The sequence below is a fragment of the Lithobates pipiens genome, unplaced genomic scaffold (assembly GCF_037356315.1).
Source record: "Lithobates pipiens isolate NorthernLeopardFrog02 unplaced genomic scaffold, aLitPip1_a1.2 Scaffold_18, whole genome shotgun sequence".
NCBI classification, from domain to species: Eukaryota; Metazoa; Chordata; class Amphibia; order Anura; family Ranidae; genus Lithobates; species Lithobates pipiens.
In genome coordinates, this window is record NW_027507758.1 from 655,365,645 (window position 1) to 655,387,769 (window position 22,125).

Genomic DNA, 22,125 nt, shown 5'->3' on the forward strand with positions numbered 1-22,125 from the left:
CATGTACATAAGTATCACGGCCTTTGCTCAATACTTTGGTGAAGCTCCTTTGGCACCAATTAGAGCCTCAAGTCTTGGTGAGTATGATGTATGATGAGTATGATGTATGATGAGTATGATGTATGATGAGTATGATGTATGATGAGTATGATGTATGATAAGTATGATGTATGATGAGTATGATGAGTATGATGTATGATGAGTATGATGTATGATGAGTATGATGTATGATGAGTATGATGTATGATGAGTATGATGTATGATGAGTATGATGTATGATGAGTATGATGCTACAAGCTTGGCACTCCTATTTTTGGGCAGTTTCTCCCATTCTTCTTTGTAGGACCTCTCCAGCTACATGAAGTTGGATGGGGAGGGTCGGTGCACAGCCATTTTCAGATCTCTCCAGAGATGTTCAGTTGGGTTCAAGTTTGGGCTCTGACTGGGCCACTCACAGAGTTGTCCCATAGCCACTCCTTTATTATCTTGGCTGTGTGCTTAGGGTCATTGTCCTGTTGGAAGATGAACCTTCGCCCCAGTCTGAGGTCCAGAGCGCTTTGGAGCAGGTTTCCATCAAGGACGTCTCTGTACATTGCTGTGTTCATCTTTCCCCTGATCCTGACTAGTCTCCCAGTTCCTGTCACTGAAAAACATCCCCACAGCATGATGCTGCCACCACCATGCTTCACAGTAGGGATGGTATTGGCCAGGTGATGAGCGGTGCCTGGTTACCTCCAGACATGACGCTTCCCATTCAGGCCAAAGAGTTCAATCTTTGTTCCATCAGAGCAGAGAATTTTGTTTCTTATGATCTGAGAGTCCTTCAGGTGCATTTTGGTAAACTCCAGGCGGCTGTCATGTGCCTTTTACTGAGGAGTGGCTTCCGTCTGCACACTCTACATACAGGCCTGATTGGTGGAGAGCTGCGGAGATGGTTGTTCTTCTGGAAGGTTCTCCTCTCTCCACATAGAAATGCTGGAGCTCTGCCAGAGTGACCATCAGGGTTCTTGGTCACCTCCCTTAATAATGCCCTCCTCCCCCGAAAAGTGGGGGGCAGAGCTGCGAGGGGGGCTGTGGTGTAAAGTGGGGGGTAGAGCTGCGAGGGGGGGCTGAGGTGTAAAGTGGGAGGCAAAGTTGCAGGGACACTGTGGTGTGAAGTTGGGGGAAGATCTATGGGGGGGGGGGCTGGGGTTTGAAGGTCAGAGTAGCTGCACAAACATGCAACTCAGACCTCTGCCTGAAAGAAATGTTAGCGATCAGACTTCTGTGAATTTTAATTCAATACCCCTGCTATAGAGGAAAGATGCCTGTACTTACCTATTCTCAGTGTGCTTTGGTCCAGTCATGTGATCAGCTCCCAATGCCGGCTTCAGGGGAGCGGTGGGACAGTGGACAATGGATGCCCCATAGTAAGCCTATGTGTGACGTCATCGCCCAGGCATTGCAGAACTGTTGCTGCTCTCTCCTTTCCCAGGAAATCCGGTTGCTGGGGAGATCACATGACCAGACCGGAGAGCCCCGATAATAGGTAAGTATAGACATCTTTCTTATACAGGATAGTTAAAGAGGAAGTAAACCCTGATGGGTTTACTTCCTCTTGTCTCCCTGCAAAGGTAAAGCATAATGGACTACTGTGCATCGCATCGCATCACATCGCATCGCATCGCATAGTAGTCCATTATGTGTCACTTACCTGACACAGGAGCCAGCGAAGTCACCGCTTTCCCATGTAGTTCCGAGCGTCCATCTTCTTGGTGGGTCTCGCTGCTCCGGCGCTGTGATTCGCTGGAGCAATGATGACGTCACTCCCGTGCGTGCGCACGGGAGCCGACACACGCGGCATATCTCCGCGATCTGTGGCTTACCCAGTGCGCCTGCGCGCCTCTGTCTACAGCGCATGCGCCGTAGACAGTGGTGGCTGTCTTCAGGTAAATATCTCCTAAACTGTGTAGGTTTAGGAGATATTTCTTGGACCTACAGGTAAGCCTTAATCTAGGCTCACCTGTAGGCCCTTGTACACACGGTCGGACATTCTGCCAACCAAATCCGTTGGATTTTGTCCGACGGATTTTGTCCGACGGATTGTGTCCGAAACTGTTGCATACACACGGTCGGACGAAGTTGTCGGAAAATCCGATCGTTCAGAACGTGATGACGTAATTTCGTTATGACGGGACTACGTTCAGGCTAGTAGCCAATAGCTTTGATGTAGGAATTTGATCTGAGCATGCGTGGCACTTTGTCCGATCGGAATTCTCTACACATGATCGGAGTATGTCCGATCGGACCAGTTTGTCGGAAAATATTTCCAACAAGTTGGAAAATTGGGTCCGACGGATATTCCGACGGAAACAGTCCGATGGAGACCACACACAGTCGGATTATCCGACAAAACGCTCCGATCGGACACATTCCGTCAGAATCTCCGACCGTGTGTACAAGGGCTAAGTCAAAGTTGGTTGTAAGGGTTTACAACCACTTTAAAATCGGAGTTAGAAGGGGTGTGGGAGCAGATTTAGGATAGGTTTAGCCCAGATTTCCACTGTAAGGAAAAGGGACATTCTTTGGAGGACAGTGAGGTCACAGTTTGGATGGAGAAGACACAAGATGTGTGAACTGGGTCTTCTATGTTCAACTGGAACAACCATCATTGAACATCGAGGGCCTTCAGCATCATCCATCCACATATAGTTCAATTTTAACATCTCAACATCTCCAGTTTTAGTAACAATTTACACCTTTTGGCCATGTAACTCGAAGAGCTAACACCTATGCAGCCTTCTCGACACCAACAATGGTGTTGTCCACCTAGGACAGGACGGCACCACAACTTTCACACCTCCTATCCTGTTCTTGGACAATCAACATCTACACATTCCATGGTGAAGACTGCAGGGAAAGGTCGTGTACTATACGGGGGTATATATTACTACTTGAAAACAATTTGAAATGCTTGCGATGGCGGGATACAAGTGTGGGCTTTAGTTTTAGGCGGGGTTCTTCCTTCAGAATGGAACACAAATATGTATTTTTCTTCACTGCAAAGGTGAATTTAGTAAAATGTAGAACGTTCCTATTATCTCACTGCCGTTCTATTCTATTTTCCAGTGACATGCTCACACAAGCCAGAGCTCTGATAGACCAGATGAACAGTGACAAGGTAACCCATTGACCGCTGTAGGCCATTTTTATTTATATTTTTAAGAGTGTATCTAAAACCAAAACTTTTTTTTAAACTTTGGAATAGTGTAGGCAGGGGTCAAGTCCTGGGGAAAAAAGTGTGGTAACTCCCACCCAAGATCCACTCCCCCACCAAAAAAAAAAGAAAAAAAGTAGGACATCGGGGCACATCAAGGCACGGGGCACATCAAGGCACGGGGCACATCGGGGCATGGGACACATCAGGCCACATGGCACATCAGGGCACGGGGCACATTATGGCACATCAGGGCACATTATGGGGAACATCAGGGCACAGGGCACATCAGGGCATGGGGCACATAGCACATCAGGGCATGGGGCACATTATGGCACATTATGGGGCACATCAGGGCACATTATGTGGCACATAGCACATCAGGGCACATTATGGGGCACATAGCACATCAGGGCACATAGCACATAAGGGCAGGGGGCACATCAGGGCATGGGACACATCAGGCCACATGGCACATCAGGGTATGGGGGAAACGTTGGCACATCAGGGCACATTATGGCACATCATGGCACATTATGGGGCACATAGCACATCAGGGCACATAGCACATAAGGGCACGGGGCACATCAGGCCACATGGCACATCAGGGCACATTATGGGGCACAGTGGGGCACATAAGACATCAGGACAGGGGGCACATTACGGCATGGGGCACATAATGGGGAACAGTGGGGCACATAGGACATCAGGGTAGGGGGCACATTATGGCATGGGGCACATAATGGGGCACAGTGGGGCACATAGGACATCAGGGCAGGGGGCACATTACGGCATGGGGCACATAGGACATCAGGGCAGGGGGCACATTAAAGCATGGGGCACATCAGGGCACATAATGGGGCACAGTGGGGCACATAAAACATCAGGGCAGGGGGCACATTACGGCATGGGGCACAGTGGGGCACATAGGACATCAGGGGGCACATTTGGGCATGGGGCACATTGTCATCTTACTAGCCAGTATGCAGAGTAGCGCAGGAAGCGTTTGGCTGTAGTAAGCTCTCCCTCACTTCACACATCGCTGTTCGCTCCCCGGCGGCCCCTCCTCTCTTCTTGTTATCCCCATTGGCTAGTGACATCATCTGGGATAGACCATAGACGAGAAGAGAGGGGGGGCCGCCGGGGAGCGAACAGCGATGTGTGAAGTGAGGGAGAGCTTACTACAGCCAAACGCTTCCTGCGCTACTCTGCATACATCTCATTCGGGCGGCTCGATTCCTGCAAAGGGAACGGCGTTCCTGCTGTGAAAATAGTGCAGGGACGGCGTTCCCGCAGGACTCGAGCCCTGAGCGTAGGGAAGGGTCAACAGCCACCCGTTTGCTCTTAAGCTCTTGGAGTCCCTTTGGGAAGACTTCTTCTCCCCCTCCAAAGAAAGAGAAATCTTTTTATGGATGGTTGTCACATTCAACAAGTGTCCCCAGTGGGGACATTTTTTCATATTTTTCATGACTGTTGGGTATTGGTAAGGGGGGGGGGGGTGGTTTTTAAATTTGATGACCTTGGGGGGCTGAGGAACCCTATACGTCTGACCCCTACTGTGTTTGAGCTTCTACCTGCTGGCCCGTATGTCATTGCTGTGTGCTGTAGCAATGCCCATTGGGTGGAATCAAAGCCTGTGAAATGAGTGACCATTCTTCGGCCAGGATAATTCTTCAGAAGATTGAAGGCACAGGCAGGGCCACCTTAGAAATCATGGGGCCCTGTACAACCTACCTGACACGGACATGGCCCTCTTGAACATCCAGAGGACAGTAATGAAACAGTACGTCAAGCGTGTTGTGGTGAATTGGTTATGTGGCAAAATTGTGCCAACAGTGAGAGGGGCTTTAAAATTAAGCCTATATACTGAGTGCAGGCGTATGTATCGTACAGAGCGCAGGTGTCAGGAGTATCTATTGTACAGAGTGCAAGTGTCAGGAGTATGTAACATACAGAGTGCCAGGAGTTTGTATTGTACAGAGCGCAGGTGTCAGAAGTATCTTTTGTACAGAGTGCACATGTCAGGAGTATGTAACATACAGAGTGCAGGTGCCAGGAGTATGTATTGTGCAGAGTGCAGGTGTCAGGAGTATGTATTGTACAGAGTGCAGGTGTCAGGAGTATGTAACATACAGAGTACGGGTGTCAGGAGTATGTATTGTACAGAGTGCAGGTGTCAGAAGTATATATTGTACAGAGTGCAGGTGTCAAGCGTATGTATTGTACAGAGAGCAGGTGTCAGGTGTATGTATCGTACAGAGTACAGGTGTCAGGAGTATGTATCGTACAGAGTGCAGGTGTCAGGAGTATGTATCGTACAGAGTGCAGGTGTCAGGAGTATGTATTGTATAGAGTGCAGAGGTCAGGAGTATCTATTGTGCAGATTGCGGAGGTCAGGAGTATCTATTGTGCAGAGTTCAGGTGTCAGGCGTTTCGTCATCATCGCTTAACTTCTGGTCTACTTGGAAGGCACACGGATGCCCGTCCGCTTCCTGCATGATTGGACAGTGTGGGTATACATGTTTTGAGTTTTTTTTTTACAGTGTTTGCATGTATAGCGAACGTTTTAAACAATAAATACGATGCATTTTTATGCTATGAGAGGTCCTTCTTCTCTCTCTTTTTAATCGATTGCTTGTTTTGCTACTGGAGCTATTGGATTACACTACTACGAGGACGGGGAAATACCTTCCCGTCCCTGGGTGACCACTAAGTGAGACTGGTCCTTTTTGTTATATAACAAAGGGGTCAACACCATCTGGTGAGTGCGGGTCTTCATCAGAGCTCAGGGTGGCATCGCGGCACCACAGGGCTCTGTTTTGGTGATTCAGGCACAGCACACCTTTGCACAATTTTTATGAATGGAATTTCACTTTGGATTCAACGATGGGGAATTCTTTGGCACTGAGCACTTGATCAATTAATTGAGATCAATCGCGATCCTATTTGTTTTCCATCACAGTTGCAGTAGAAGTGATTTATTTTGCGAGCGCTGCCTATCACATTTATTATAGTTTGTTCATTGGGGAAGGTATTATTTATTCTATTCTACAGGGAGGAATTTTTCTTTTTTTTTTTTTTTTTTGTTGTTTTTGTTTATGTGTCAGAGCGGCTTTAAAGCTGAACTCGGGGCAAATATAAAAGACATAAATTAGTGTGACCTGGTATCCTCCTCTCACAGTCCCCCGTACAGCAGAGCTGAAGTGTAAGAGGAAGAAGCAGCACAAAGAGCCAAACAGAAGCAGCTGATAGAAAGAGAGAGGAGAGTGACAGAGGGATTGCTTATCACTGTAATGTTTTTTTTTTGTTTTTTTTTGCTGTCCAGTCACAGGCTGGGGGCGGGTCCAGGACAACCTGGGCTCAAAGGAAGTGGATTAAATGATGTCAGCCTTTAGATTAAAGACATCAAAAATAGGAAAATATCCGGATTGAAGGGGAATATTTTGTTAAAAGTTTGTTTTCTTCTTATTGGACAAATGCAATTTCGTTTATTTCTGAATTCATTTTTTTTATGAATTTAGACAAATTCGTTAATTTGGAAATATCTGAATTAAGGAAAACCCAATTAACAAATTTTTCAGAATATTGAAAATTGGTAAATTCAAAAAAAATCATAAATTGGTAAATTAAAAAAAAAACGGAAATTTGGGGGAAAAAAACGGAAATTCGGAAATACGAAAAAATACGGAAATTAGAAAATTCGAAAATCTGAAATAGTAATAGCTAAGTTATTATTAGTTAGTTATTAACTATTAAATTATAGGTATTGGAATTTCCTTTCAAATTTGGTTGTTCGTGAACGTAACAAATACGAATTTATCTGAAATAACGAATGACGTATCTAAACGAATGGAAAAAAACAAATTAATAATAATTACAATAATAATAATGAAAACTTTTTATTATTATTATTTATTTATTGTTACATTCTGTTATTTTCTCCTTCTCACATTTCTGACATTTTTTTTCTTTTGTTTGTAGAGAATTCGTAATACTACAGACTGGAAGATCATCACCGTGTTCATTGGTGCCAATGACCTCTGTGCCGCTTGTACGGACAGTGTAAGTGTATATATATATATATATATTGGAGTGTAACCTTTCATTCCAGCTGCTTGTGACATCATTCGTTACATTGAGCTACATTGTACACAGCAATGCTTACAATGTAATTATAATCTGCAAAGACAATTATTTTTAGCAGGTGATCTTTCTTTTCAGAAGATACTTTGGGATCTATTTATAAAAAAAATACATTTGCTGTGCAATTGTCGCAGCATTCGCACAGCCAACAAGCACGTTCCCCGTACAGTCACAGTGATCACATGGGACAGACAGGGCCAATCACAGCTAATCACAACAAAAGACACTAAATTAATCAGTTTCATTCAGTAAAAATGGTTGCTTATACCAATCAAATTCACTGGTATAAGCGGGGGCGGTGCTATGTCTACAAAAAATCTGGGGATAGAGCCCATAGCAGCGTAGTAAAGAAAGTCATACGCTTGGGTGGGCATACACATGTATATACAGTAATATACGTGTGTGTGTGTGTGTGTGTGTGTATATATATATATCCTCAGAAAGCCCCCCCCCTTATATCAAGGTCCACAGAGAGCCCCCCACTTACATCACAGTCCCCGGAGAGCCTCCACCTTACATCGGGGTCCCCTGAGAGCCCCTTCTTACATCAGGGTCCCCAGAGAGCCTCCCCTCCCCTGCAGAGACTCGGGGCTTAAGCCCCAAAAGCCACCCTCTAGCGATGCCACTGGGTGTAAGCACTCATAATGTGTAAAAAACACGCCTAGCCCGACACTCTGCACAACATTAAGCCCGACACTCAGCCCGACGCTCCACCTGACACTCAGCCCGACACTCAGCCCGACACTCAGCCCGACGCTCCGCCCGACACTCAGCCCGACGCTCCGCCCGACACTCAGCCCGACGCTCCGCCCGACACTCAGCCCGACGCTCCACCTGACACTCAGCCCGACACTCAGCCCGACGCTCCACCTGACACTCAGCCCGACACTCAGCCCGACGCTCCGCACGACACTTAGCCCGACGCTCCGCCCGACACTCAGCCCGACGCTCCGCCCGACACTCAGCCCGACGCGCCGCCCGACACTTAGCCCGACACTTAGCCCGACACTTAGCCCGACGCTCCGCCCGACACTTAGCCCGACGCTCCGCCCGACACTTAGCCCGACGCTCCGCCCGACACTCAGTCCGACGCTCCGTCGGACACTTAGCCCGACGCTCCGCCTGACACTTAGCCCGACGCTCCGCCCGACACTGAGCCCGACGCTCTGCCCGACACTCAGTCCGACGCTCCGCCTGACACTTAGCCCGACGCTCTGCCCGACACTCAGTCCGACGCTCTGCCCGACACTCAGTCCGACGCTCCGCCGGACACTTAGCCCGACGCTCCGCCCGACACTTAGCCCGACGCTCCGCCCGACACTTAGCCCGACGCTCTGCCCGACACTCAGTCCGACACTCAGCCCGACACTCAGTCCGACGCTCTGCCCGACACTCAGTCCGACGCTCCGCCCGACACTTAGCCCGACGCTCCGCCCGACACTTAGCCCGACGCTCCGCCCGACACTTAGCCCGACGCTCCGCCCGACACTTAGCCCGACGCTCCGCCCGACACTCAGCCCGACGCTCTGCCCGACACTCAGTCCGACGCTCAGCCCGACACTTAGCCCGACGCTCCGCCCGACACTCAGCCCGACGCTCCGCCCGACACTCAGCCCGACGCTCCGCCCGACACTCAGCCCGACGCTCCGCCCGACACTCAGCCCGATGCTCCGCCCGACACTTAGCCCGACGCTCCGCCCGACACTTAGCCCGACGCTCCGCCCGACACTTAGCCCGACGCTCCGCCCGACACTTAGCCCGACGCTCTGCCCGACACTCAGTCCGACGCTCAGCCCGACACTCAGTCCGACGCTCTGCCCGACACTCAGTCCGACGCTCTGCCCGACACTCAGTCCGACGCTCTGCCCGACACTCAGTCCGACGCTCAGCCCGACACTCAGTCCGACGCTCAGCCTGACACTCAGTCCGACGCTCAGCCCGACACTCAGTCCGACGCTCAGCCCGACACTCAGTCCGACGCTCAGCCCGACACTCAGTCCAACGCTCCGCCCGACACTCAGCCCGACGCTCCGCTTGACACTCAGCCCGACGCTCAGCCCGGCGCTCAGCCCGATGCTCCGCCCGACACTCAGCCTGACGCTCAGTCCGACACTCTGCCCGACGCTCTGCCCGACGCTCTGCCCGACGCTCTGCCCGTAGCTCAGCCTGACGCTCCGCCCGACACTCAGCCCGACGCTCCGCCCGACACTTAGCCCGACGCTCCGCCCGACACTCAGCCCGACGCTCCGCCCGACACTCAGCCCGACGCTCCGCCCGACACTTAGCCCGACGCTCCGCCCGACACTTAGCCCGACGCTCCGCCCGACACTTAGCCCGACGCTCCGCCCGACACTTAGCCCGACGCTCTGCCCGACACTCAGTCCGACGCTCAGCCCGACACTCAGTCCGACGCTCTGCCCGACACTCAGTCCGACGCTCTGCCCGACACTCAGTCCGACGCTCTGCCCGACACTCAGTCCGACGCTCAGCCCGACACTCAGTCCGACGCTCAGCCTGACACTCAGTCCGACGCTCAGCCCGACACTCAGTCCGACGCTCAGCCCGACACTCAGTCCGACGCTCAGCCCGACACTCAGTCCAACGCTCCGCCCGACACTCAGCCCGACGCTCCGCTTGACACTCAGCCCGACGCTCAGCCCGGCGCTCAGCCCGATGCTCCGCCCCGACACTCAGCCTGACGCTCAGTCCGACACTCTGCCCGACGCTCTGCCCGACGCTCTGCCCGACGCTCTGCCCGTAGCTCAGCCTGACGCCCAGCCCGACGCTCCGCCTGACGCCCAGCCCGACACTCAGCCCGAAGCTGCTCTGATAGGGAGATAATACAAAATACATAATAAAAAAAAGCAATCCATGTATTAATATTAAGATACATGGGTGAAGATTCTGATTATTACACATGACCCCCCCACCCCCCCCTCCCCCCCCCCACACACACACAGAAAATCCTTTCCGTTAAACTGTATTGAATGTTGCTGTAAATACGATCACATTTACTTTTTAACTTTTTTTTTAGAATTTCTTCTCAGCTACAAATTACATCAGTCGCATCAGAGAGGCCTTGGACCTGCTGCATCAGGAGGTTGGTTCAACATTTCTGAGACTTTATTCATAGTGCCCAAAGATCACTTGTTTTTGCCCAAATTTGCACAGAACAAACATAAATGCAAATAGTATCTGATTGTGTTTATAGAGATCCATCAACAAATCATTTCATCACTGTAAACAAAATGAACGCCCAGCAATCCGTATACCGTGTGCTCTATCTATTGTGAATGAGACCTATTCATTCTCTCTTTCCCCCTCCCCGCTCTTTCATTTTCTTCTCTCTCCTCCCCCCTCCTCTCTCTCTCTCGTCTTCCTCTCTCCTCCTCTCTCTTCGTCTTCCTCTCTCCTCCCTCCTCTCTCTCTCTCTCTCTCTCTCTCTCTCGTCTTCCTCTCTCCTCCCCCTCCTCTCTCTCTCTCTCTCTCTCTCTTCCTCTCTCCTCCCCCTCCTCTCTCTCTCTCTCTCTCTCTCTCTCTCGTCTTCCTCTCTCCTCCCCCTCCTCTCTCTCTCTCTCTCTCTCTCTCTCTCTCGTCTTCCTCTCTCCCCCCCTCCTCTCTCTCTCTCTCTCTCTCTCTCTCTCTCGTCTTCCTCTCTCCTCCCCCTCCTCTCTCTCTCTCGTCTTCCTCTCTCCTCCCCCCTCCTCTCTCTCTCTCTCTCTCTCTCTCTCTCTCTCTCTTCGTCTTCCTCTCTCCTCCCCCCCCTCCTCTCTCTCTCTCTCTCTCTCTCTCTCGTCTTCCTCTCTCCTTCCCCCCCTCCTCTCTCTCTCTCTCTCTCTCGTCTTCCTCTCTCCTCCCCCTCCTCTCTCTCTCTCTCTCTCTCGTCTTCCTCTCCCCTCCCCCTCCTCTCTCTCTCTCTCCTCTCTCTCGTCTTCCTCTCTCCCCCCCCCTCCTCTCTCTCTCTCTCTCTCTCTCTCTCTCTCTCATCTTCCTCTCTCCTCCCCCTCCTCTCTCTCTCTCTCGTCTTCCTCTCTCCTCCCCCCTCCTCTCTCTCTCTCTCTTGTCTTCCTCTCTCCTCCCCCCCTCCTCTCTCTCTCTCTCTCTCTCTCTCTCGTCTTCCTCTCTCCTCCCCCCTCCTCTCTCTCTCTCTCTCTCGTCTTCCTCTCTCCTCCCCCCTCCTCTCTCTCTCTCTCTCTCTCTCTCTCTCTCTCTCTCTCGTCTTCCTCTCTCCCCCCCCCTCCTCTCTCTCTCTCTCTCTCTCTCTCTTGTCTTCCTCTCTCCTCCCCCCCTCCTCTCTCTCTCTCTCTCTCTCGTCTTCCTCTCTCCTCCCCCCCTCCTCTCTCTCTCTCTCTCTCTCGTCTTCCTCTCTCCTCCCCCTCCTCTCTCTCTCTCTCTCTCTCTCTCTCTCTCTCGTCTTCCTCTCTCCTCCCCCCCTCCTCTCTCTCTCTCTCTCTCTCTCGTCTTCCTCTCTCCTCCCCCCCTCCTCTCTCTCTCTCTCTCTCTCTTGTCTTCCTCTCTCCTCCCCCCCTCCTCTCTCTCTCTCGTCTTCCTCTCTCCTCCCCCCCTCCTCTCTCTCTCTTGTCTTCCTCTCTCCTCCCCCTCCTCTCTCTCTCTCTCTCTCTCTCTCTCTCTCTCTCTCTCTCTCGTCTTCCTCTCTCCTCCCCCTCCTCTCTCTCTCTCTCTCGTCTTCCTCTCTCCTCCCCCTCCTCTCTCTCTCTCTCTCTCTCTCGTCTTCCTCTCTCCTCCCCCCCTCTCTCTCTCTCTCTCTCTCTCTCTGTCTCCTCTCTCCTCCCCCCCCCTCTCTCTCTCTCTCTCTCTCTCTCTCTCTCTCGTCTTCCTCTCTCCTCCCCCCCTCCTCTCTCTCTCTCGTCTTCCTCTCTCCTCCCCCCTCCTCTCTCTCTCTCTCTCTCTCTCGTCTTCCTCTCTCCTCCCCCCCTCCTCTCTCTCTCTCTCTCTCTCTCTCTCTCTTGTCTTCCTCTCTCCTCCCCCCTTCCTCTTTCTCTCCCCCTTCTCTCCTCTCTTCCCCTCCTCCCTCTTTCATTCTCTCTCTCTTTCTCCTCCACCCTTCCTCTCTCTCTCCCCCCCTCTCTCTCCCTCCCTCCCCCATTCATTTTCTTCTCCCCCTTCCTCTGTTCCTCTGCCTCCCTCTCTCTCTCTCCCTCCCCCCTCTCTGTCTCTCCCCCCTCGCCTTCCTTCTCTCTCTCTCCCACTCCCCCCTCTCTCTCTCTCTCTCTCTCTCCTTTCTTCCCCTCCCATCTCTTTCATTATCTCTCTCCCCTCCCTCTCTCTCCTCCCACCTTCCCTTTTTATCCTCTCTTCTCCCTTTCTCCTCCCCCCTCCTCTCTCTCTTTTCATCTATCTCCTCCTCCCTTCCTCTGTCTCCCCCCCCCATTCTTCTCCTCTCTTCCAATCTCCTCTCTTTCATTCTCTTCTCTCCCCCACTCTCTCCTCTTCCCCTCCTTCTCTCTCTCTTTCTCTCCTCCCCCGCACTCTCTCTCTCTCTCTCTCTCTCTGACTTCTTTTTCCTCCCCTACTTTCTCTCCTCCCCCTCATATCTCCCTCTCTCTCCTCTCTTCTCCTTTCCATCCTCTACACCCCCTCATCTCTCTCTCTCTCTCCACTCTCTCCTATTGCTCTCTCTTGCCCCCTCCTTCTTTTCCTCTCCACTCCTCTCCTCTGTCTCCTATCTCTCTCTGTTGTCCCCCCTTCTTTTCATCTCCTCTCCTTTCTCTCTCTCTCTCTCTCTCTCTCACTCTTCCAGGTCCCCCGGGCATTTGTCAATCTGGTGGAGGTGATGGACATCTTCCCGCTGAGAGATGGTGTGTTGGACAATCGTGTGGAATGTCCCACTTTCCTTACAAAGTAAGCCGTATTCTAGCACGCTGCATATACTCATCTAGATTTGCCGCTCCTTTTGGCCATGAGGATCAAATAGAGGAAGTTACAAATGAGAACGTTCACAGAGCAGAACACTAACATGTAATAAGTTACATAAAAAATAAATCTTGACCGATGATGATAAAATACCATTTTCACATGGTTTAGTGCCAGTCACATGGCCAGTTTCTTAGTAAGATAGCTAGGCACTCGAAATTGGAGCAAAAAGTCCAAGGGACTGAGGAAGTCTGGAGGTCTCAGAGGAGTAAGAGAGCCCGGGGTGCCAGGGGATCCCCTACTGAGAAGCCAGAGAGTATGGAGGCACCCAGGTGCCTGAGGATTCTCTACTGAGAAGCCAGTGAGTATGGTGGCGCAAGGTGCCAGGAGATCCCCCTACTGAGAGGTCAGGGAGCATGGAGGCGCCCGGCTGCCTGGAGATCCCTTACTGAGAGGTCAGGGAGCATGGAGGCGCCCGGGTGCCAGGAGATCCCTTACTGAGAGGTCAGGGAGCATGGAGGCGCCCGGGTGCCAGGAGATCCCTTACTGAGATTTCAGGGAGCATGGAGGTGCCCGGGTGCCAGGAGATCCATTACTGAGAGGTCAGGGAGCATGGAGGAGCCTGGGTGTCTGGAGATCCCCTACTGAGGGGCCAGGGAGCATGGAGGCATTCGGGGGGCCAGGAGATTCCCTACTGAGAGGCCAGGGAGTATGAAGGCACTCGGTTGCCAGGAGATCCCCTACTGAGAGGCCAAAGAGCATGAAGGAGCCCAGGGGCCAGGAGATCCCTTACTGAGATTTCAGGGAGCATGGAGGTGCCCGGGTGCCAGGAGATCCATTACTGAGAGGTCAGGGAGCATGGAGGAGCCTGGGTGTCTGGAGATCCCCTACTGAGGGGCCAGGGAGCATGGAGGCATTCGGGGGGCCAGGAGATTCCCTACTGAGAGGCCAGGGAGTATGAAGGCACTCGGTTGCCAGGAGATCCCCTACTGAGAGGCCAAAGAGCATGAAGGAGCCCAGGTGCCAGGAGATCCCCTACTGAGAGGCCAAAGAGCATGAAGGAGCCCAGGTGCCAGGAAATCCCCCTACTGAGAGGCCAGGGAGCATGGAGGTGCCCGGGGTGCCAGGAAATCCCCTACTGAGAGGCCAGGGAGTATAGATGCGCTCGGTTGCCAGAGATCCCCTACTGAGGGGCCAGGGAGCATGGAGGAACCTGGGTGCCAGAGATCCCCTACTGAAAGGCCAGGGAGCATGGAGGAACCTGGGTGCCAGAGATCCCCTACTGAAAGGCCAGGGAGCATGGAGGAACCTGGGTGCCAGAGATCCCCTACTGAAAGGCCAGGGAGCATGGAGGAACCTTGGTGCCAGAGATCCCCTACTGAAAGGCCAGGGAGCATGGAGGAACCTGGGTGCCAGGAGATCCCCCTACTGCAAAACCAGGGAGCATGGAAGTGCCCTAGTCAGAAGCCAGGAAGCATGGAGTTGCCCAGGGTGCCAGGAGATCCCCTACTGAGAGGCCAGGGAGTGAGCTCAGGCAGCAGGGAAAAGCCAAGAGTCAGGAAAGCTGGCGATGTGGTCTGAGGGGCCAATAGATCATTATTGTTTGATGTTGGCATACAATCTATCTCTGTATATATGTTATTGTGTCATGATTGTGTAATTTCACCTGTACAGGCTGCTGTGCCCATGTGTTCTGAGCTACCCTATGGATTCCTACGAGACGCAGATAGTAAAGGACACCAACCTTGTTTATCAGGTGCAGTACTGCGTTTTATCCTTTCCCCCGATATTACACAGAACAGCAAAATTAACTGCAACTGGCTTATTGGTGGAATTTCTCATAATTTTTACATGAGCTCAACCCTACTGAGCACCTTCATAAGCCAAATATTCTCATCCACCATCAGAACCCGAACTCACAAATACGTATAAATTCCCACAGACACAGCGCAAAATCTTGTAGAAAGCCTTTCCAGAAAAGTGGAGGAATTCAAGAGCCCTGACCTCAAACCTACTGAACACCTTTGGTAGGAACTGGAATGTCTGACTGCAAACCAGGTCTTTTTTTTTGGTGCCCCATGAAGGGCCCCACACGAAAGCCAGGTCTATTTTTTGTGAAGGGAGGGGGGTGGTGTTGCGCTACCTCTAGTATATTTTTTGGTATATTACCACGGTATTGCCAAAATATTAGTTGTATATCCAGCAATAAACGATAAAGTGCATTTAAGTGCAATAATCAGTGAATAATCTTAAATTAATTAATTCAATAAATTAAATCGGTATGTTTAAAAACGCATAATAGTTTTAAAACAACGAGAGACACAATAAACAATCTCTAAACAACAAAAACAAAAAAAATTAATATAAAATTATAACTAATAGGTGACTGTATCACTTGTGCAATAAATATGAAGTATAGGTGAATGGTTCAAAAAGTGATAGATTGCAAGCAAATAAAGCAAAATTGACTCAAGATATATAAGTAACGTATATACAAATAATTCGACTAGCTACATAAATATAAAGTGCGATATTGAATTTTAGTCCTTGATCCAGTGTGCAAATATTGGTGCAAACGTGCTTCGCTGGAACACTATATATAGCTATCTTGGTATTATAGTGACACTGTGCCTTTAAGTGCAGAAACTAAATCAGATCTTCAGTGTCCTAGACACCAGTGGAAAAAATGGGTGATTACCTTACTGCTGTAAGGTATACAGCGTATAGCAGAGTAATCTTTAGGAGGAGGGAGAGTCCCTTCAGCTCGGTTCAATCCTGGACTTTCATTCACTTTTAAGTGGAGCCAGGGGGATGGGGGGGGAGAGAGGGGTGGTAGTAATCCTTTTCTTCCTCTCTTTCACTGGGTGCCTCGGATTATATCATTCTCGATATGCATTTAAAAGAGATAAAACAGGCCCACCATGGTGTAGTATTTTGAATGGAAAAGGTATTTTTATTTAAATATTTAAAAACACTCACATTTCTGTAGCATAAAAGAGCGTTGTATAAACGAGCGCCGAGCTCGTATCTCAATGCCTGAGCGTCTGTTTTGGTTTCTTCGTTAGCCTCGGGTCCTACGCGTTACGTCACGGCACGTGACTTCAACAGGGTGCCGTGACGTAACGCGTAGGACCCGAGGCTAACGAAGACACCAAAACAGACGCTCAGGCATTGAGATACGAGCTCGGCGCTCGTTTATACAACGCTCTTTTATGCTACAGAAATGTGAGTGTTTTTAAATATTTAAATAAAAATACCTTTTCCATTCAAAATACTACACCATGGTGGGCCTGTTTTATCTCTTTTAAATGCATATCGAGAATGATATAATCCGAGGCACCCAGTGAAAGAGAGGAAGAAAAGGATTACTACCACCCCTCTCTCCCCCCCCATCCCCCTGGCTCCACTTAAAAGTGAATGAAAGTCCAGGATTGAACCGAGCTGAAGGGACTCTCCCTCCTCCTAAAGATTACTCTGCGATACGCTGTATACCTTACAGCAGTAAGGTAATCACCCATTTTTTCCACGGGTGTCTAGGACACTGAAGATCTGATTTAGTTTCTGCACTTAAAGGCACAGTGTCACTATAATACCAAGATAGCTATATATAGTGTTCCAGCGAAGCACGTTTGCACCAATATTTGCACACTGGATCAAGGACTAAAATTCAATATCGCACTTTATATTTATGTAGCTAGTCGAATTATTTGTATATACGTTACTTATATATCTTGAGTCAATTTTGCTTTATATGTTACTTATATATCTTGAGTCAATTTTGCTTTATATGTTACTTATATATCTTGAGTCAATTTTGCTTTATTTGCTTGCAATCTATCACTTTTTGAACCATTCACCTATACTTCATATTTATTGCACAAGTGATACAGTCACCTATTAGTTATAATTTTATATTAATTTTTTTTTTGTTTTTGTTGTTTAGAGATTGTTTATTGTGTCTCTCGTTGTTTTAAAACTATTATGCGTTTTTAAACATACCGATTTAATTTATTGAATTAATTAATTTAAGATTATTCACTGATTGTTGCACTTAAATGCACTTTATCGTTTATTGCTGGATATACAACTAATATTTTGGCAATACCGTGGTAATATACCAAAAAATATACTAGAGGTAGCGCAACACCACCCCCCTCCCTTCACAAACTACACAAATTTGGACACGAGTTTGGTCCATACGGTGTATGCAGCACCCATTACTTTGTATACATCACAAATTCCTTTTAGCGCAGGAGTACCCACCCTACACTATCCAGGTCTATTTTTTGATGCCCAACGTGAGGCCTGACACACAAGTGAGGTCTTTTTGTTGGTGTCAAAATTGTGGCCTGACACACACGTGAGGTCTTTTTGTTGGTGTCAAAATTGTGGCCTGACACACACGTGAGGTCTTTTTGATGATGCCCAACGTGGAGACTGACACACAATCCAGATATTTTTGTTGGTGCCCAGCGTGGGGCCTGACACACAAGCCAGGTCTTTTTGTTGGTGCCCAACGTGGGGCCTGACACACAAGCCAGGTCTTTTTGTTGATGCCCAACGTGGGGCCTGACACACAAGCCAGGTCTTTTTGTTGATGCCCAACGTAGGGCCTGACAAACAATCCAGATCTTTTTGTTGGTGCCCAACGTGGGGCCTGACACACAATCCAGATCTTTTTGTTGGTGCCCAACGTGGGGCCTGACAAACAATCCAGATCTTTTTGTTGGTGCCCAACGTGGGGCCTGACACACAATCCAGATCTTTTTGTTGGTGCCCAACGTGGGGCCTGACACACAAGCCAGGTCTGTTTGTTGATGCCCAACTTGGGGCCTGACAAACAATCCATATCTTTTTGTTGGTGCCCAACGTGGGGCCTGACACACAATCCAGGTCTTTTTGTTGATGCCCAACGTGGGGCCTGACAAACAATCCATATCTTTTTGTTGGTGCCCAATGTGGGGCCTGACACACAAGCCAGGTCTTTTTGTTGGTGCCCAACGTGGGGCCTGACACACAAGCCAGGTCTTTTTGTTGATGCCCAATGTGGGGCCTGACACACAAGCCAGGTCTTTTTTTGGAGCCCAACTTGGGGCCTGCCACAAAAGCCAGTTCTTTTTTTGGTGCCCAACGTGATGCCTGACACACAAGCTAGGTCTTTTTTTGGTACCCAACTTGGGGCCCTGACCTCACGAATGTGTGCAAATTCCCACAGACACCCTCCAAAATCTTCTGGAAAGCCTTTTTTCCAGAAGAGTGGAGGAATTCAATAGCCCCAACCTTGACCCTACTGAACATTGATACCCGACCTCCCCAATGTTCTTTTGGCAGAATGGGCACAAATCCCAACAGATACACTTCAAAAGTTTGTGGGAAGCCTTCCCGGAAGAGTGGAGCCAGCGCCATAAAGACATGGTGTGACCAGTTTGGTGTGGAGGAACTCATCCTGCACAGAGTCCTGACCTCAACCCTACTGAACACCTTTGGAATGAATTGAAACATCAAATTTATGGCATCCAATGTGGGACCTGACGTGCAAGCCAGGTCTTCTCATCCTCCAACAATTTGGGAGTGCTATAGCCAAGAGATGCGTTTCTGTAAAAAAACGCTACTTAACGCTAACGCTAAAAAACACGCAAAAACGCCAATGCAAAAAGCGGTAAAAATCGCGGTTTTAACGCTGATTTTTCCAGGCGTCGGAGCTAGCTTTGCAGCCAGTTTTTTAAAACGTCCGTGTGCATGAGCCACTAAATCTTGTGGAAATCCTTCTCATAAGAATGGAGGAAGTGAAAGCCACAAAGGAGGGGCAACTCTATATAGATGGTCAGGTGTCCACACGCTTTTAGCCATATGGTACAAAATACAAGGGCTGGTATTCAAATACTGAATTCTGCCTATCCCCACCCTTCCTTTGCCCAGAATTGGCACACATGGACTAGAAATAATGACAAGTTCTTATGTTTCTTTTCCTATAACAGTCCAGTCTGCGGCAACTGGTCGATTCTGGAAGATACGACACAAGAGATGACTTCACGGTGGTTCTGCAGCCATTTTTCCGTAATATCAAGATTCCATATCATACGGTAATTGTTTAAAAAAAAAAAACTCGAACAAGAATCTGCTCCATGGCCTATTATATAACAGTGCCGCTGATGATCGGTGTGTTTTTCTTCCCTATCTAGGATGGGACACCAGATGTCTCGTACCTCGCTCCAGACTGTTTCCACCTCAGTCAGAAGTCTCACTCCCAGCTGGCCAGGATGCTCTGGAACAACATGGTAATGTGTACATTCTGGGCTGCGGGAGCCAATGGCAGGGAGGGGCAAATGCACAAATGTTAAATGTTCTTTAGCCCAGACTAAACCCAGTGGCTTGTGAGCCACATGCTGTCTTCAAGTTATGCATGGCCTTATATGCCTCTCCCGAGTGACCAGACAATGTAAGCATTCAATGTAGCCACAACTTATCTGCATATGACAGAGCGTGGAATGAAACATGTAATGTGGTCACATGACCCCAGGTGACCAGGTAGGGTTGCCACCTTTTCTTCAAGTCAAACCCAAACACTTTAGCAGCACACGGCAAATAATTTTTTTATATTATAAACTATAGATATATTTTGCTATTAAAATACATTTCTAATCATATGAAGTTAAGAACAAGAGTCCCCCTTTACATCAGAGTCCACAGAGTTCCCCTTTTATATCTGAATCTACAGAGCTCCTCTTTTACATCTGAACTCACAGGGTTCCCTTTCACGGTAAGGGGGGACTCTGCAGACTCTGATGTAAGGGAGAACTCTGGGGACTCTACCACCATAAGGGATGCTCTGGGAACCCTCATCTAAGGGGGAACACTGAGACCTCTGATGTACGGAGAAGACTCTGATGTAAAGGGGCAACACTGTGGCCTCTGGTGTAAAGGGGAACTGTGATGTAAGGGGTGCTCTGAGAACCCTGATTTGCCTTAGTGTACTCACTCAGAGGCAGGAGAGAGAAGGGGGGAGGAAACTTCAGTTACAGACAGGGATGGATGGTGAGCTCACTCACCCCTTGACAGTCATCGCCTCTCATCCAGATGTATCTGAGGCTGCTGGACTTCAAATTTCCGGCCCCAGCTTACTTTCCTATTCTGAGGCACAGCACGGGGATTGGAGTGTGGGTAGACACAGAGGGGTAAGGGAGGGGGAAGAGGCACATATCGCGCCCTCTCTCCTCTCCTGTCTGTGTGTGTGATTGGGAGGGGAGGGGATTGTTAGTGCTGGCTTTGGGCAGTGTGAAAGAGTGTAAAAGACACCCTCAGCTTAGACTGCAGCCAGCAACCCTGCTGGGAAGCCATAGTCCAGCCTAAATAATGTGTCCGGGTTTCAGGCAGTCTGCAACCCGGACGCATGATTCCAAACCCGAACTGTCCGGGTGAATCCTGGACAGGTGGCAACCCTATGACCAGGCCATCCCATTGACACTTTCTGTAAATACAAGCTGTGGGCTGATTGGGGGGGGAACGGGGGAGATGGTGCAGTACACTAACCACCTCACCTGGTCACCATCAGCCCGCCGATACCTGTATATACAGAATATGCCATAAAGGATGACCCGGTCATCTGTTGTCATGTGACCACATGATATGGTTCATGCGGTGACGACTTCCACTAACCATGCTCAACTTCAGCCAGTCCAAACCTTTATATACAGAACATGTCAAAGGGATGACCCAGTGGTGTCACTGACCACCTTATATGGTTCATGTGGTGCAAACTTCCATTACGTATCTCGCCTAGTCACCATCAGAAAATCCAACTGCTACATTTTGCAAACCCAAATGTCTCCCGTATCTGCGTGGAGAGTTCTGTATTGCTCATTCTGGTAAAGCAAACAGCAGAGGCCACCAACTAAGTGCAGTATATAGGAAAATACTGTATTACATTTTTTTTCCTATATACTGCACTTAGTTGGCGCCCTCTGCTGTTTCCTTTTATATATTGCAGAGAATTACTTCAGTCTTATTGAGGACTTGCCACAAATATCTTCGGACCTATGGACTTTTTAGTATAACCCCCACACCCCCCCCCCCCCCCACAGCACATTCATGCGTGTCTGCTTATGCTGTAGCTTAGCTGCATCCATACCTGGGCCATTCTCGATAATTGTCCATTCCGGTGCAGCTCTCCATTTTTTCTTCATGTAGCTTTTATGGTATTATACTATTATGTTGACGTAGGAGCTGGAAGGCAGTGGGTTGGATTTACCAAAGGCATATAGACCGTGTACACTGCAAGTGCTCTCATTTGCCCCAGAACTCGGTGAAACATCACCTTGTAGAGAATACCCAATCAGGTTCCAGATTTGGCCTGGAGACTGCGATGGACTGACTGGATCAATCACTAGTCGTAGGTAGGTGGCTCCATGGGCAGCGAGAAGAGAGTCCCTACCAGTGGGTTGAGCCCACCGTTGGATGGTGGTGGTGGACCCACTTGGGGGCTTGGCCTGCTACCTCCCTTGTATGACCATGTGGTCATTTCAGCGAGAAGACTTGGGTGAGGAGGGAGCTCCCGCTGTCCAGAAAATGCAACCCTTGATGTAGGGTTCACAAAACATTTATTGAAAACGTACATCGAACCGACGCGTTTCGGGGAAATAGACTCCATTCTTAAGTGCTGTTAGTGCGTACTTAAGGGTGGAGCGATTTCTGAATTTCGAACTTCAGATTGACAGAATTGCCGGCTGTTGCTGATGCAGAGGTAGCAAGAGCTGCTACGGAAGCAACCAGCTGGCACTCTGTCAGTCTAGAGTCTGAAATGTAGAAATTGCTCAGGGAACCACCCCCACCCATAAGTACGCACTAACAGCTCTGAAGAAAGGGGGAGTCCATTCCTCTGAAACGCGTTGGCTTGATGTACATGTTTGCATTTT

The 22,125-nt window shown here is 49.5% G+C and overlaps 1 protein-coding gene across 1 annotated transcript in view; it reads left to right on the forward strand.

Moving 5' to 3' along the window:
- Positions 1 to 22,125, forward strand: part of PLB1 (phospholipase B1) — a 200,208-nt gene that overhangs the window by 141,140 nt on the left and 36,943 nt on the right. Inside the window, exons 35-41 of the mRNA XM_077489431.1 lie at positions 3,109 to 3,160; positions 7,178 to 7,258; positions 10,374 to 10,439; positions 13,101 to 13,201; positions 14,888 to 14,969; positions 19,192 to 19,296; positions 19,396 to 19,491. Coding sequence (XP_077345557.1) covers positions 3,109 to 3,160; positions 7,178 to 7,258; positions 10,374 to 10,439; positions 13,101 to 13,201; positions 14,888 to 14,969; positions 19,192 to 19,296; positions 19,396 to 19,491 — 583 coding nt within the window. The remainder of the gene's footprint in view (positions 1 to 3,108; positions 3,161 to 7,177; positions 7,259 to 10,373; positions 10,440 to 13,100; positions 13,202 to 14,887; positions 14,970 to 19,191; positions 19,297 to 19,395; positions 19,492 to 22,125) is intronic.